Consider the following 17,263-nt stretch of genomic DNA (forward strand, 5'->3'; position numbering starts at 1 on the left):
ACTCATAAAGGGCTGTAACACATGGAGATACAAGCTCTGCTTTAGGAAGTCCCCTAAGCCACACAAAGCTGATGAAGTACCCTGAGGAGTATGCTGGTCTGCACCTGCCGGTTTGGTCTCCACTTGAAACCGGTAAGGCCCAACGCTCTACCGAAAGAAAGGAAGACAGGGCTGGGCTTGGGCCTTTGGTCTAATCCTCCACAGCCACCAGTGACACCACAATGCTGAGAAATGCCATTTCCCCAATAGATGGAGTCACCAGGCCGCTATTAGGTCTCCCCAGAGCCTTCTTATCTGCAGCCTGAACAACCCCAGCTCCCTCAGCCTGTCCTCATGGAAGAGGTTCTCCAGCTCCCTGATCATCTCCTCTAGACTCGCTCCATCAGGTCCATGTCCTTCCTGTGCTGAGGGCTCCAGAACTGGACACAGCACTCAAGGTCAGGTCTCACCAGAGTAGAGCAAAGGGGCAGAATCAATTCTTTGGAACGTCTGGCTATGCTTCTTTTGATGCAGCCCAGGATGCCACCAGCCACACTGTTGGCTCATGTCCAGTTTCTCATTCACCAGCACCCCCAAGTTGTTTTCTGCAGGGCTGCTCTCAATTTCATCATCCCCAGCCTGGACTGATTTCTAGGATTGCCCCAGCCTAGGTGCGGGACCTGAAACTTAGCCATATTGAACCTCATGAGATTCTCTCCTCAGCCTGTCTCAGGTCCCTCTGGCTGGCATCCTGTCCTTCCATCTTATCAACCACACCACTCAGCTTGCAATTACATGCAAATCTGCTGAATGTACCATCTCTAGACTTACCACCATGTGTGCACAAAAACTATTCTATACTGGTGACCACAAGGAAATTAGGGAAATTTGCACAGGCTGATTCTGAAGAGTGCCTCTCTTCCTAATTGCGGTAACCAAGATAATGATGGATCAGACGTCTTCAGAATAAAATCTAAACAGTTGTTTTGATTGGAGAGGCATTAAGAGAATTACATTTTACTAGAATGTGAAGCTTCAATGAAATCTAAATGTCTCTCCAAAAATTCTTGCATTTCTACAGAATTTTCTGGGAAGAAAATCAAGTAAAGCAACTGTTGGAGTGTCTCATCTTTACAACTGTTTTTAAATGCTGGTTGGGCTATTTAAAGAGCCTTGCATTGCAACAGGATTTAAAAGCCAATCTCTGTTATGAAATGCTTTCAGCATTTGATTTTCAGAAGCCGTGATGGAGGGAAACATTTTAAACAGCTTTGAAATCTTAGGATTTTGTACTGCTTTAGATAACCAAATTCAATATCATTCTTAAAACAGAGATTCTGACATGTAAGGCAAATACTTCAGTTTCATACTAAGAATTCCCACTGCATTTATTCTCTTTGAGCAAGCAGGCAGAACTGCTCCATGTATGGCACTAGACCTGAGGACTCTTATTGTCTGCAGTTTCACAACCAACTGAACTCCTAGCAGAAAATCCCCTTTATCTTTCAGGATTGACTGATTAGCACAAAGTGCTTGTGTAACTCATTTTTAGAGCTGTAGCATTTACATTGTGTCCTCTGCTAAAAGCCAGCTCTTATTTGCAACAGCAGCTAATATGCATAACCTCAGGAAAGCAACGTAAATCTCAATGATGCTTCAACAGAACTAGTCCTGGGGTCCAGCTGCATTCAAACATGCTCATAAACCATTTCTGTACAAGGGAAGGTGCCAAGAGTGTTGATTCAGGCTTGCAGAAGAGAAATGTCAGGAGTTCTTCCTCATCTAATGTTTTATCCTGTCATGTAATATTCTGCCCACTGAGAATGAAACAGACATGCTCCACTGTCAGGAGACCATTGCTCTCAGTCCAGCCAGCAGAACACGGCTCGCTGCTGCCATGAGGCCTTTGCCTCTGGATGGGAGAGGAGAGGGAAAACAGGAAAGCTATAACTTGCAGCTTCTATAAACATGATTTACAGAGTCAACACATCAGCTGTTTGGCATCTCCTGATCACACTCATGGAATCAGACATCACTGAAAAGGGGGGGGGGGGGGGAGGGGCGGGGAAGAAAGAAAAGCCACATGCACCAAGCAGCGAAGACCACTTACCCAGCAGAACTACAAGGCAGGAGGAACACACACCTCTGTGGGCCTCAGTTGAGGAAGTTACCTAAAACGTGTTTGAACTTGGAAACCCTACACAGGACTTCCCTCCAACCCCAAAACCTGTGCAAGTCTTCAAAGACACCTTGTAATTCTTGTTTTCAGAATTACAAGCATCTGCAGCATATTTTTTTTTAGAAGTTCCAACTTCAAACTAAAGGATGGTCCCTGTAACAATCCTGAAATTTTGTCTGAAATTTCCAACCTGAACTGAAACAGGTCAGGTGAAACCATGGACAAAATACTAAATGTTTACATGTATGCATACACTGTGCTGATTGAGACTCCTGGGGGAAATGCCTTGAAGGAAACTCTGAGGATAATGATTCTAACTAGTTGATTACATCAGAAAATGCTTAAAGACTTTTCTCAATGTACTATAGACAAAACATACCTTTAAAAATTAACCACATCCGTCCCTGTTCTTCTGGAAAGAGTACATAGACATGTTTAACTTTTCTGTCATTTCATTTTCTTTAAGAAATAGTCTAATGTTACAATTCTGGAAATCTTTTTGAGAAAGACAATTCCATGAGAACACACCGTAAACATCCCATCACCCTGCCCCAAATTTCCTGTGGTCATATAATTCTGCACAACAACTTCAAAAATCGTAGAAGTGACCAGACAGGAGAAATAGGTACTTAGTAGAATTATGACTTTTATTTTTATTCACTAGAGCAACATTGAGGAAATCATTTTTACATACAGTTGTTTGTTTTAAATCAACTTTACAAGCAAATTCCAATATACAGTATTTACTCTGGCCTGGGTTAAAAACACAAAAACAACAAAGCAGCTGTAAGGGTACCTCTTGTTTTCACTAGTATTGAATTTAAGGTTTCACTGACAGTGGAATTATATTGTTTTTATTGTGGTGCTTTTACAATTAAGTAGGCAGTGAGCAGCTTTACCACAACAGTAACTGAATGTCCTTGATAGCACAGTTGCAAAATGACTATACGGAGATCTACTACCAGGGTCATCTATTAAATCCACTCTGCTCAGAAAAAGCCACTATAAGGAGATGAGGAATAGCTACGGAAGCCCAATTCAAGATGGGATTCCCATTTGTATGGCAAGAAAATGTCCATATGGAGAGGATTATGTGCTGTTCAATACCAGAAATACTTCCCCCCCCCAACATGCAACTGACTTGAGTATGACACTTCAGAATGTGCATATGGTTGTGACATGCAAACAAAGTAAATGGTATTCAGTTTTCTAGCATCTTTACAACAAATCAGTCTCTAGATCAAGGATTACATGAATTTTACTGACTATGATGCAGTCTAGTTGCTGTCTAGTCTCACTGTTGTGAAGAACCCACTTCTTTTTGGAGCTGCATGGAAAAAAAAATCACTGCTGTTTTGGATTTTTCAGGACCTTTGTGATTATTTTGAGAAAGTCTAGGAAGTAATATTGCACTTTTTTTTTTTCCCCTCAAACATAAACGTATGCTAAGTATATCATTCTTCAAGGGTTAGTCCTTGGGAAATTTTGCCAGTGGCCTTGATCGGTAGTAGGAAGTGCTAGGTAGCTTCAGGGAAGGTGAAGGTAATAATCTGTCTACATCATCAGCGTTAAAATTCCACAGTTAAAGTCATTGCACAACAAAATCTCAGTACACTATGAATTTTTTTAAACATCCTAGAGTGCATGTCAGTTCTGTGAAAGGGATGTCAGGATACCTGGGAAGTGGCAACACTAGCAGGGAAATTAGTTTCAAACAAAAGCCACACATAGCAGGAGGCATCTAGATCATTTTAGGCACAACTCCAAGCAATAAAGCTCATTTAAAGTGCAATTATGTTTCTTTTGTGTTTATTCACTTGTTAAAATGCTTAATTGCCTCTGTACACACATGCTGAATGGTAGTTTAATACTTTCTGTGAATATTGCACAAAAGAATGAGAAGTAAAAACAACAAAAAAATGGCAATAAATGAGTTTTAGAAACCTAAAACATCCCGAAGATATCAAATCCGTTAAAAAAATGCATTCAGGATTATCTGCACCAGTACTGATGATATACCTGCGCCATCCACAAGGTAGATACATTACCTGAAAATACTTCCTTAATTCCACTTGACAAGCTCTACAAAGCACTCTCTTAATCTGTCTCCCCGCAAGCCTCATCCTTCAGTGAAGCTTCAAACTTCACTTTACTACTTCCAGTCACCCATCTACTGACAGGCTTTGCTCGTACTCCGGACTTGCTATACATGCAACAGAGCCTTCCCTGGTAAAGTCTGAAGAGCCAGAACATGTAGCTGTCTTCAGAGGGATGTGAGGTTAGCAGCTGAATATAAATACAGTTCAAGCTAGCATCCGTCTCGTCCATCATCAAATCCTTCTGACTCCAGCTCACTGTCTCACTAATCTGTCAGAACAAAATGGGGAAATGCTATAACAAAGAACATGATCTACTTATGCTCCTGTAACACAGAAAAATGTCCCCAAGGATAAATCTCTTTTTGTTCTGAAATAAAAAAAATTAAGAACGATTTTCTTTATGAAAACCCTGATCGTCTTTTAGCTTTGTGCCTCTATTGTCAGTAAAGGTGCAGATAAATATCTACATTTTCAAATGTAAACATAAAAAAAATGAGTAACACGAAATCAGTCTGGTGATACCTCCAGAATAAGAAGCAAAAGAACTTATGGTGAAATACCTGTCAACAGTATGAGGTGAAAATCACCCTTTTACACAAAAGTATATACAACAAAAAATAAAACCAGTTTCTCTGCAAGGAAAGTAAACTTAAAAAAAACCAAACAACCCCCCCCACACACACAACCACCAAAACACCTTCCACAAAAATCTATATGGACCAGACAACACACCATGAATCTGATTGTTCCCTCAGCAGTTTTAACACTCCTGAGAAAATTAGCTGCCAGGAATTAGTTTTGGGGATTATAAAAAGTCAGTTTTGTCTTCTCCTTGAAATGCTTACACCAAAGACCATTTAATTTGATGCTCAGGGAAAGAGAATAACTGTTAGAGCAACATTGAAGGGTAGTCGTTTTGCTCCTATAACAACTGTAACAATCACTGTTACCTTTATTACTTTTTACTGACATTCTTGCCTCCAATTAACAGAAGTTCTGCGGGTCCAGATTAATAGGAACAGTTCTAAACCAGAAATGTCTTCTTACCCGCTTGCCCCTCAAGCTTTTACTTTTTCCCTTCATTGTTAGTTAAAAGAACTTTAACAATGACAATTTTTCATGTGACAAATCCAAAACCTTTCTTGAGTATCAATTACGTAACGAGAAATTCAAGTGAGATGATTTTTTTTATTCTCCCATCCCCCCAAGAGATCCACCAGGATACCCCTAGTTAAAGGGCTGGTATTCCAGATTTGATTTTTGAACTTTGTTATGAAATGTCTATACCTATTCTTCCATTCTCTCCAAGAAAATACAATAATATGTCAATGTCCTATAGCCAAAAATTCAAAAGAAACCATTATTCTGTTTCATTTCACAGACTTTATCTGCTGCTCAGGAGCATATTTTGAGCAAAGTCAGTGTAACAGCCTCTGCCATAAAAAACAATTCAAGAAAAGAAGAAGAAATTCAAATTGGCATCATCCACGAGACAGCGATGGCAAAAGGAAGAACTGGAAACGTGACACAATATTAAACTTCTAGAAAGCTTCACTGGATATGCATGTACTGAATTCATAGCACATGTCATGGTCCCATAGATCCACCACGATGGGCATGAATTTCCAGACTACTTGCAGAAAAAAACCAAAAACAAAACTTCTCCTAGAGAGCAAATTTATTAGTTTTTTGTTTTCCCCAAAAGCTCCTTCCCAGCTATCATGCATTTTTTTTCAGAAATTACCAACCAAACCAAAATTAATTCACAAAAAAACCTAAACCCAAAATATACATCTCTGAAAAACTCCTAGGAGTACCAGCTCTGGATTAGGACACCACAGGATTGCTCAAAGCAAAGAACTGGGGTTAACTCACTGTTTTCTAAAAATAGATGTTTGGGTTTTTTTTTTTAAATGCAAGTTTTATTCTGTAAAATAGCTTCAAATCCTTACACATATGGCAAAGTTTGTGCAAAATTCAAGTCAGGTACATTAGAGTCTTTCAATATTAGGCAGAAATCAATAAATACAAGTAGTACAATGAAAGTTTAAAAATATTAAAACATATGTTGTGCAACCTCAACATAGGTGTTATGGACCCCATATTCCCAGAGGCTCCCCACTAACCAATTCATAAAATCCTCTATTGGAAGGTTTTGCACAGGTATCCTTAGCACTGCTTTTTAAGAACCTACCCAGTAAGGTGTCTATTCAACACAATAAAAACATTTCTCTAGATTTAAACATATTACAATGTTTAAGAGAGATTTGTTTCACCCTGTGAAATCTGCTTTAACATCTGTGAACCGTGAAAACGAGATAAATAAAGAACAGAGCAACTTCAGATTACAGCAAAACAAAACAACACAAGCCACCCACCCACCCCCCCCATCAGATTAAATAACATTAAATATGTCAGTCTTGAGATAATGATAAATACGAGCATTTTTGCATAGGCCTCTGGAATACAGAGTCAGAATTATGGCCAATGAAACATCTGCTAGCAAGTCTAATTTTCCACCACTCTAACCTAACGAGTACTCAGAACCAAGTTAAACCAAAGAGTAGTTTCATTGTCTGACAACTCAAACAGAGGTAAAAAAACCCCTGATTTCTGCTATCCTCAAATAACATTGTGCAGCGTTCTGGTGTTCGTGATCACCAAGACTTCAGTATTTGCCTAATCACTAAGATCACTGGGCAAAACAATCTTTAATACAAGAGAAGCTGCACAATGGATAACATGAGCCTGAAAACTGAATGGGCTAGAGGATGCAAACGCTAAAGAAAAAAGCTAATTTTACTATTCACTCAGGATTTGCAGGCTGTAGATAAAGTAGCCTCAAAGGCAATCAAAATAGAGTAGATTCATGTATGGCATCATTTGCTGAAATGTAGGTACATCTTCAATGCATCTTTGGTTTAGGGAGGCGGGATTGCCGACTGGAGGGCAAAGTCTCCCCAGGATGCAAACTGCTATTCTGTGTTTGCACATTTTCTTTCCTCTGTACTGGTGGCTTTGGGATGTTAGTCTTCGAAAAGGTGTTTTGAGGCTCTGGAGGTACCAGTGTGGATTTCTGACTGCTCATTTGCTTAGATTTAACAAAGGACATAGTTGGTGGGCGAAGTTTAGACACTTTCTGACTCTGTTTACCCTTCAGGTTATCCTGACCAGATGTTGTCTGCAGCTGAGTTGAGCTACTTAATGGTAGAAGCTCACATTCCTTGGAAGCGGTGGAATGATTTGCAGATCGTGGGAGAACGGCCATCGTAGGAGGCACTAAAGCATTTGGGGGCTTTGCGATTCTTGAAGTCTTTGGCTGAGAAGCCTGATTTGTGAATGAGGGTTGACCTTTCACAGCTAATTCAGTCTGCATCTCTCTAGCATCAGCTTGTGCAGAGGCCTGACAACAGGAATGGGATGGCAATGTACCCTCCTTATTACAAGTCATATCTCCAGTGTCTTCAGTGGTTTTATTTTTCATTTTTTCCAAATATGATGCATTCTCCTCTTTTATGTTTGACTGTGTGCTCTTTACAGAGTTTACGTCAGTCAGGTTATTTGGGAGAGCGCCATTTGCAGCATTTCGATTCTGATGATTGCTATTTTCACGCAGACCACGTTTAGGATATTCACTGTGGGCCTCGATACGTGGCATTTTTATTAGTTTTCCCTGGGCGAGGTCTGTGGAAGTGGGAAGGCTGCTGGAAGGCTGTAGTACTTGAGGCTGTTAAAGATAAAAGAATGCAATCATGTATTAGGCAAAGAAAACACCAAGTAACATTCTGAATCCAACATGTGCTGGCTGGATGCTTGATAAAGGCTGTTTGTCTGTTTGGTTTTTAAATCAAAACTGTGACTTCAGCAAAACAGGATGGCTCATGAAGCATCTACAAATGCAACTTAAGTGGAAGAAATTAAAGCAGCACTGAAATACACAACAACATAAGGACAAAAAAAAAGTTAGCTTTAAAAAAACAAAATTAAAAAAACCCAACCAAAACCACAAACAACCACCACACCACAAAAAAGGCATGGCTGATGGTTCCCCACCTAAACCTGCAGGACAGTGTAACAATGGCACATGAGTACTGATCAGTTGTGATTGGAATGCTTAATACCCAAATATAATGGCTACCAGAGTGTATCCATCTTTTAATTTCTATTCACTGTATACTCAGGTTCACTATCCCTAACCTTTTATCAATGTTCTATACCATACAGGCAGGAAAGGAGTTTAATGGACCACATGAACTTACAGTGCACTTTCCTTGCCTTACTGAGGTCAGAAAATTGGATACAGGTATGTTGTAATTAGGCGCCAGGCATCACTTAGTTTTATCTTGAATGGATTTCAAATGGGCCAATAAAGAAACACCAGGGTAAAATGGAGTATATGTGAAGCTAGATATCACATACTACCACATGGATAAACGAGAAATAAAGACAACTCAAAGATTTTATGCTTTATCAGAAGATACAAGCTAATCAGACATGTCAGACAAGAGATTTGCCAGTACCTCTTCTGGGTCATTTCTATTTTCTCTTTGCTCTTCCCTGTAAAAAGACTCTTAAAGATTAATTTGTGTGCTAGCTCCACAACAACATCCCAGACCTTCCACTTCTATACAGATCTTGTAAGAATTATTAAAACTTCTACAACTGATGACAAGACTCAAAACATATTAAGACAAATTTTAGTTTTAGCATGTTTCAGGTTTGGATGACTCTCGTCATCTTTCTCAAGGAAGGGAACCATTACATTTCTTGGATATCACCACATTTCAGGATTATTTAAGCTTTTGATATTTTCCCTGGTATGATTATTACTGAAGACTGAATCCTCAAGTTTCATCATCGGGGGGGCGGGGGGAACCACCAAACAAAACCCCCCCACCAACACACACACCAAATTAATGGTAATGAGAGAAATATCAAGGTTTCTGAATCTAAATTTGGTTTACTAGCTTTTTTTCCCTCTAGAATGCACTGGTTCTACCTGTAGGAAGAACTAACATCTAAGCTGGATCAGTGACATCAGGAAGCAATACACAGGTCAAGTGCAAATACGTGAAGCACTCTGAATAAGTTGGATTTTGGAAAGAATAATTATTTTTAAAAGCCCTCAAAATGATGTCAAATATGCATCAAAACATTATTCCTTACACGACCAAAACTAGCTTAGCTATATGTATTATTTTTACCCAAGCAATCCTACCGGAAGGAAGAACTAAACACAATAATTCAGAATACTAAAACTGTTACAGCTTTGAAACCTCAGCTGCAAAAAAACTGCTAAAAACGAGTGCAGAAACCAAAGCAATGCATACCTGATTCCCATACATATACTTAAACTAAATTAAAACTTCAATTAACACTTTCTAATCCTAAATGGAGCAAAACTGCAGTACCATTGCAACTAACAATAGTGTGTCAAATTTCAGTATGTAAAAATAGTCAGAAAATATTTTCTCCTCACCTAGAAAGGGTTTCAAAATGCCAGCCTCAAAAACGCAGACAAATATCCCATCTGACCATTACAAATACTAACTTTTTGATATAAAAGCAACCCTACTCCCACTAACCAGAAAAATGAAAAATTCATAAGCTACAGGAGAAATTCAGTTTGTAAAGAAATAAACCCATCTGAAATACTGCAAACCAACAAGCTTATGATTATGCTATTTTTCAACCTATGGTAAAACCGAAATTTTACATTTATACATCCTAAATATAACCAAATATTTCTTTTCCTCATCCTCCATAACCTAAAAAGGTCTAAGAAGCTTACTATCCAGAAAGCTAGTTAATTAGAAAAGAGCAGCTACAGGCTAAAAATGAGGAGAACAGTGGTACCATCTTTGCTGAGTTGTTTTAAATACGGTAGTCTTCTAGTTTTGAATTTCTGCTTAGTCAAAGTCTGCCCAATTATCACGGCTACTGATCTCTAGAAAGAACTACATATATTAAGATGACACAGAGCTAAGAAACATCACTTGCAAAATACACAACTAACAGTTCACAAAGTATCTGTCGCCGAAATCTGTATTATCCTAATCCACAATTTACATATTGGCCTTACACACGAAGTTGTCCTTTTGCCAGGGAAGTCATGACTGTACGTCCAGCAGAGGGACTCATGTTTGGTCAATTCTGTCTTTCAGGCAGGGCGTTCTTTCCCATGGAAGTCTTAAGAAAACTGTTAGTCATCTGCATTGCTTTGAGTGCACTTTGATAAAACTTCAAAGTGAGACAGACCATGACTTGGTGCAGACTGTCCTGCTAATCAGCCTCTTTTTGTTTCACGAAGAAAATAATCTGGACAAACACCTGCAATTCCTTTAGGCTGCTCCAACTCCAAAAAGTTAGACTCTTCAAATATTTTGACAGCAATATAAAGAAATAATACTAGCTCTCCTCAAAGTGAAAGTACATTAGCTGAAATGCTTTGTGCACATGCTCCTTTGTGTACAACAATGAAAGACTTCTTTGCGCTGGCAGGAGCTCTCCATAGAATCAAATAAAGACATTTTCTCCCTGCAGTATTTTGAGGCGTGAGGGAAGTGAAGCAATGAGAAATCTGAGAACTGCATGCACATCTCATAGACATGCATCATGCATGGGGCGGGGAGGGGAGAAAAAGCACTACAGAGAAAAGTCATGAGGAGATGAGAATAAATCTGAAGTTGTACTGTACCACGCTTTATCACAGAAGTAATGGACTAACTTCTCAACTCCTTGCCAATGGCATAATGGGAAAGCAGAGACAAGAAAAAGACAAGGACAACAATGTCAGAGGACTAAGACAAAACAATGAGCAATTGCCATGACAGAACTGCAACTTTTCACCATTTAAATTGCAATTTCCATGTCCCCTGCTGGATTTAATCCCACCTTGAGAAACAAAGGTAACAGTGTTTAAGTAATGCTGTACAAATCATATTTCAGGGAAGAACTGCATGGAACATCTCTGCTCTTACAACTCCAAGTCTTCTAACACAGTTAATCTCTTAACACTTGAAATACTGTTTAGAGCTGTATTTAGAAATTGTGTGTAGGATTACAACTACATATCAAAAATATTTGCATCCATGCACATACAAGATCTCTAACAATGAACAAGGTACACTGTAATGCACATTTTTATTTCATTGCTCATGCTGTTTAATAACTCGTCTTCCTCCAGCTCAAAGAGACTGCAAATTACCATGGTTTCTTTTTAGAAGAGACAGGGGGAAAGGGACACAAACCCCACTAGATAAGATTTTTTTGGTTTCTGATCAGTTCTGACATCCCTCATTTCACCACAGGGACAGGGGAGGAAGGATGGGTAGAGATATTGCCCTTTATGTCAGGAAAGGGACAAAGCACGAGGAACCATCCCTCAAGAACTGCCATGAACAGGGAACAGGTCAACAGCTTGTGGATAAAAATTAGAGACAGTAGTTGGGGCCTGCTACAGGTGACCAGATCAAGGGGAGTCCACTGATGAAGCCTTTCTACTCCAGCCAGAGAAGGCTTGGCACTCACATGCTCTTGTCCTGCTGGGGGACTTCAACTACCCTGACACCTGCTGGGAAAGTAGCACATCAGGAAGACTCCTGCAGTGCCTCAGTGATAACTTCTTGAGGGAGATAATCGAGACCCCTGCACCAGGGAATGCAATACTGGACCTGATGGTCACAAATGTAAGGGAATTCATCAGTGATGTCAAGGCTGGGGGAAGACTGGGATGCAATGATCATGCACTGGTGAACTTTGCAGTCCTAAGTGAAAAAGGACAGGCAATGTTAGGAAGGCAAAATTCCAGCTCCTTAGGGAGTTAGTCGGTAGGCCCCCGTGGTAAAGAAATCCTCAGGAACAAAGGAGCTCAGCACAGTTGGCAGATCTTTAAGGATATTAACCTTAGAATGCAAAAGTCCTTGATTCCAATGGGTAAGAAATCTAGGAAGGATGGGAAAAGACTGGTACAGATGCATAAAGACCTGATGGTCAAAATAAAGAGCAAGAGGGAACTGCGTAGACAGTGGAAGCAGGGACAAGTAACCTGGGAGGAGCATACCAACACTGCCTGGTTGTGTAGAGGCCAGGAAGGCAGAGGCACAGCTGGAGCTGAACACAGCAAGGGACACAAAGAATAACAAAAGCAGCTCCTACAGGTCCATCAACCAGCAAAGGAAGGTTAAAGAAAAGTGTCCCCCCTCCGATGAGTAAGAATGGAGAGCTGGTACGGACAAGGAGATGCCAGAGGTACTCAAACCTATTTGCCTCACTCTTCACTGGAAATCTTGCTCCTCCCCCATCCCCAGTCAAGAGACCTCTAGGTGAAGACCAGCAGGGTAAAGACCCTCCCAGCATAAGGGAAGATCAACTTCAAGACCACCAGAGGAATGTGAACATACATAAATCTATGTGACATGATAAGATGCATCCCAGAGTTCTGAAGTAGTGCCAAGCTGCTGTAGTCACCAAGCCACTCTCCACAATACTTGTAAAGTGCTGGCAGTCAGGTGAGGTCCCTGAAGACTGGAAGGGAAACACTGCACCTATTATAAAAAAGGGTAAAAAGGAGAACCCTGGAAATCACTGACCTGTAAGCTTCATTTCTGTTCCTGGGAAGATCATGGAATTGATCCTCCTGGAAGGTATTCTAAAACACACAGAGGACCAAGATACAAGTCAAGACAGCCAGCATGGCTTCACTAAGGGCAAGTCCTGCCTGACCAGCCGGGTGGCTTTCTACAATACAGTGACTACATCACTGGACAAGGGAAGACCAACAGATGTCATCTATCTGGACTTCTGTAAAGCCTTTGACACATCCTTCTCTCTAAACTGGAGAGATATGGATTTTATGGGTAGACTGTCTAGTGGATAAGGAACAGGTTGGATGATTGCATGCAAAGGTAGTGGTCAAGGGTTTGATATCCAGATGGAGAGGAGTGATAAGTGGTGTCACTCAAGGGTCTGTATTGGGACCAGTGCTGTTCAGTAACTTCAATGATATTGACAGTGAGGTTGAAGGAACTCTCATCAAGTTTGCAGGTGATACCTAGCTGAGTGGTGTGGTTGATACGACTGAGAGACAGGATGCCATCCAGAGAGGCCTGGACAAGCGGGCTAAGAAGAATCTCATGAGGTTCAACAAAGCAAAGTGCAAGGTCCTGCACCTTAGTTGGGGCAATCTTTGATATCAATATAGGCTGGGGGAAGATGAAATTGAGAGCAGCTCTTCAGAAGAGGACTTGGTGCTGCTGGTGGATGAGAAGCTGGACATGAACCAACAGCGCATGCTTGCAGCCCTAAAAGTAAACAGCTTAGCCAGCAGTTCAAGAAAAGCAATTCTGCTTTTCTGTTCTCTGGTGAGATCTCACCCAAAGTAGTGTGTCCAGCTATGGGACTCCCAACACAAGAGAAATACAGACCTGCTGGAGTAGGTCCAGAAGAGGGCCATGAGGATGATCAGAGGGCTGGAGAACCTCTCTTCTGAAGGCAGGCCAAAAGAATTTGTCCTGTTCAGCCTGGAGAAGAGAAGGCTCCAGCAAGACCTTATAGATGTGTTTTAGTATCTGATGGGGACCTACAGGAAGGCTGGGGAAGGACTGTTTAGAAGGGCTTGTAGCAACAGGACAAGGGGCAGTGGTTTGAAATTAGAGCAGGGTAGATTTAGGTTGGACACAAGGAAAGTGGTGAAATATTGGAACAGGCTGCCCAGAGATGTGGTTGAGGCCCTGTCCCTGAAGACATTCAAGATCAGACTCGATGTGGCCCTTGGCTGCCTGATCTAGTTGGAAGTGTCCCTGCTAACTGCAGGGACACAGGACAAGATGACCTTTGAGGGTCCTTTCCAATCCAATGCAATCTGTGAACAGACAAATACAACCTCATTGAAAGATTAACTTTTGCTTACAAAGATACACTTGGTTAAGGTACAGGAGACATCTCCTGCAACTACTCAGCTTGAGAGAAGGGAGTTTTTCTTCCAAGACATTTCTTCTTACAGCTGAACAATCATTTCTTACAGCAAAAAATCATTCCATATAAAGGACAAAAAGGTAATGAGTACAGGACATGTTAAATAATTTGCCACTGTCTTAACATAAGTGATAGAACTTCCAAGATAACATTCTGAAGCAACTTTTTATCTTCTACCACCAACACTTTGTACACCCCACAAAGAACCTGAATCATTAAATAAAGGTTTGGAAACACTTCCATGTTAAGCATAACAAAAAAATGCATGAAAAAGCAAACCTGGGACCTGATTCAATGTGCACACAGCAGCTTTCTTGCTGGTTATAAAAAGCTATGTGTCACCTGCTAAAATTGCTTAGATTATCTTTATTTGTAATGCTTATATACAAAAAAGTCTAAATACTTTCCTTGAGGTGTACAGTAAGCGAAGCTGTGAACACCACAATGCCTGAGTAAGAAAGCATTTTTTTCAGTCAGGGTTTCTGTGTGGAGAAACACTTGGGGCTAAGAGCCTAGAAAAAGTGGTATAATATTCTTGCATTACAGCGAGATCTCATAATCTGTTCATTGACAACATGACTTCTAACTGCATCACTAAAGCTCCAGAATATGAATGCTATAAAGTAAACCCCATAGCTTTGTTCATCAAATGACAAAAAAAACCCAAAAATCAATGTACAAAATGCTGAATTGTTTCAAGGCTGTTAAAGTTAATAAATGTGAAAATACTAAAAATTAGGTGTAAAAGATGCATCCAATTAGGTGTAAAACAAGCACAGGGAAATGTTAATGTTGATAGGGTAAGACAAGCAGCAGGTATGCTAGGACCAACTCCTGCTAATAGAGGTAAACCATACGCAGGTGATAGCACTGTAGTATTAGAGAGCAAGGATATATAACCTGTCCTGTACAGCAGCCATAAAACTATATTGTAGTACATAAACAACTAAATATGAACAACTTACAGATTTATGCCCTCATAATTTACAGTGCTTGTGAGTGATCTGTATATCCACTACTATCAAATCAGTAATGGAATTTGCAGTATTCACAAACAAATGATATTTTAGGTTTGGGATACAGAAGTTAAAAGGAAAAAAACTGATCAAAATCTAAGATCTTCAGACAAAGCACAGCCAAAGGAAAACAGACTACTTCATGTTTCCACCACCTTCTCTACATTATCTCAAAGAACATCAGCATATACTTTAAGGCTTTTTTCTTATTCTCAGTGGTTATACCCAGATCAATGTGTGTCTCAAAACCCCACATTTGACATTCCATACTAGCTCAAAAACCAGCAGGCCTAGAACTACTAAACCAAGGGAAAAGTAATGTGGGAAGAGAAGGATGCTAGTAATTCCAGTAATGTTCTACTTTAAGGGACTCCTCACATAGTGGTAAATAATTGATTTTACAAGTGTGTCAGCAAAAACATCCAAGAAACCTCATCATTTATACTGTGTCTTTATTCTTAGTATTTATCTTTTCATCAAACCCAAAACATAAATAAAAAGGCTAGGAACGCTCAGCTTAGGAAACATTTTCCTAAGCAGCAGGTTAATTAGAGTTTAGGTTAATTAGCCAAAGGCAAATTTTCACTCATTTCTCTTGCTAATAGAACATGTAAGATGCATACTAAAAGATCCAACTTGCTTCAGTCATGGAAGTGTGCTATGGAATCCCTGAATGAGAAGTTGGAGTTAGTAGAAGAGGTGGGAGCTCAGAGAACTGCTAGGAGATTAGCAAAGTTTTCTCCCTCAGTTTAGCAAAGCAAACATGACACCAGAACACCACATCTGGTAGCTCAGACACCATGCTCCCATTCTGACTCTCTCCAATTGGTAATCCCCCAAAATGTGGCATTCGTATGTTCTTCAAGCCTAGAACTGATCTTTGTAAACCTGGACTCTCTGCTGAGAGGACAAGAAAAAATAGTCAGGCTGTGCTACTGCCGGCCCCAGAAACAGAAGACATGATGATCAACTTCAGGGGTTTTACGTTTGGTACACACACACACAGAGCCCCACATCAAACAGCGCAGGAAAATAAAGCACATCCCTCCATTGCTCAGAGGAAAGCCTAAGAAACAGGCTATACATTCCTGATGAGTTAGTTAAAAGAACATTGTCACAGAAACTTCAAGAGAGTATTTGAAACACAATTTACAAAATACTTTACACAAAATATATTTTTCTTGCAATTGAAGTAAGTTAAGATTATTGCAATCTCAAATATACTTAAGTTTTGTTTTCGAAGGTGCAGCTCGCTCTTCAGATCTCCATTTGCCCTAAAAATCTTACTACTTTTCCAGCATTTTACTCTTTTATTTCTTGTCCAAATACACTCTTGGGTTTTGCTATGCAAAGACACTGTAATTCTTCAATTACAGTACATTTAAAAAAAAATATAACTTTATGAACTAGTTATATTTCTTTGAACAATTATCTGTTTATAATGCAATCCCAAAGCACAAAGTAAGACTTACCATTTCTCTATGTCTATGTAAGCATACAGTTTCAAAATCAACCATTGTCTTTTTTTTTTGCAGATCCAAGCCAAGAGAACAAATGCATCTTATATCAGCCCACATTGTAGCTAGCACATAAGGAATGTTAATAAATCATGCAAGTTTTGCAACAGCCACTTCAATGTATTAGAAGCTTTTTTACAACAAATACCAAAAGGGACAAAAAAACAAAAATTAGTTTCAAGGAAGTAATTCTGAAATGTTAAGAAAATTTCTTGTGAGAGACAATGACAACACTCTCACCAACATTTTTAAGTACATCCACAACATATTTATGTCAATACACTCACATATGTACACATGCAGTCTTATGAGCCAACAGAACATATACACAAACAGGATAGTATATTACAGCCATGAAAAAGACAGGGAAAATGCAGCAAGCAAGATTTATGTTAAGACAAGACTGAACACAAGGGGCTACTCGGGTTTGCCTGAAGAACTGCTGAAGTAAATCAGCATTTAATAACTGTTACAAAGCTCTAAGTGGTAGCTGCTTAT

General features: G+C 39.8%; 1 protein-coding gene across 1 annotated transcript in view; it reads right to left on the reverse strand.

The window, feature by feature from the left end:
- Window positions 1-6,639: 6,639 nt before the first annotated feature.
- Window positions 6,640-17,263, reverse strand: part of CCSER2 (coiled-coil serine rich protein 2) — a 62,833-nt gene continuing 52,209 nt past the window's right edge. Inside the window, exon 11 of the mRNA XM_054174671.1 lies at window positions 6,640-7,984. Within this exon, the coding sequence (XP_054030646.1) occupies window positions 7,163-7,984 (822 nt within the window). The 3' untranslated portion in view covers window positions 6,640-7,162. The remainder of the gene's footprint in view (window positions 7,985-17,263) is intronic.

Source organism: Dryobates pubescens, chromosome 30 (assembly GCF_014839835.1).
Source record: "Dryobates pubescens isolate bDryPub1 chromosome 30, bDryPub1.pri, whole genome shotgun sequence".
In the NCBI taxonomy this organism is placed as follows: domain Eukaryota; kingdom Metazoa; phylum Chordata; class Aves; order Piciformes; family Picidae; genus Dryobates; species Dryobates pubescens.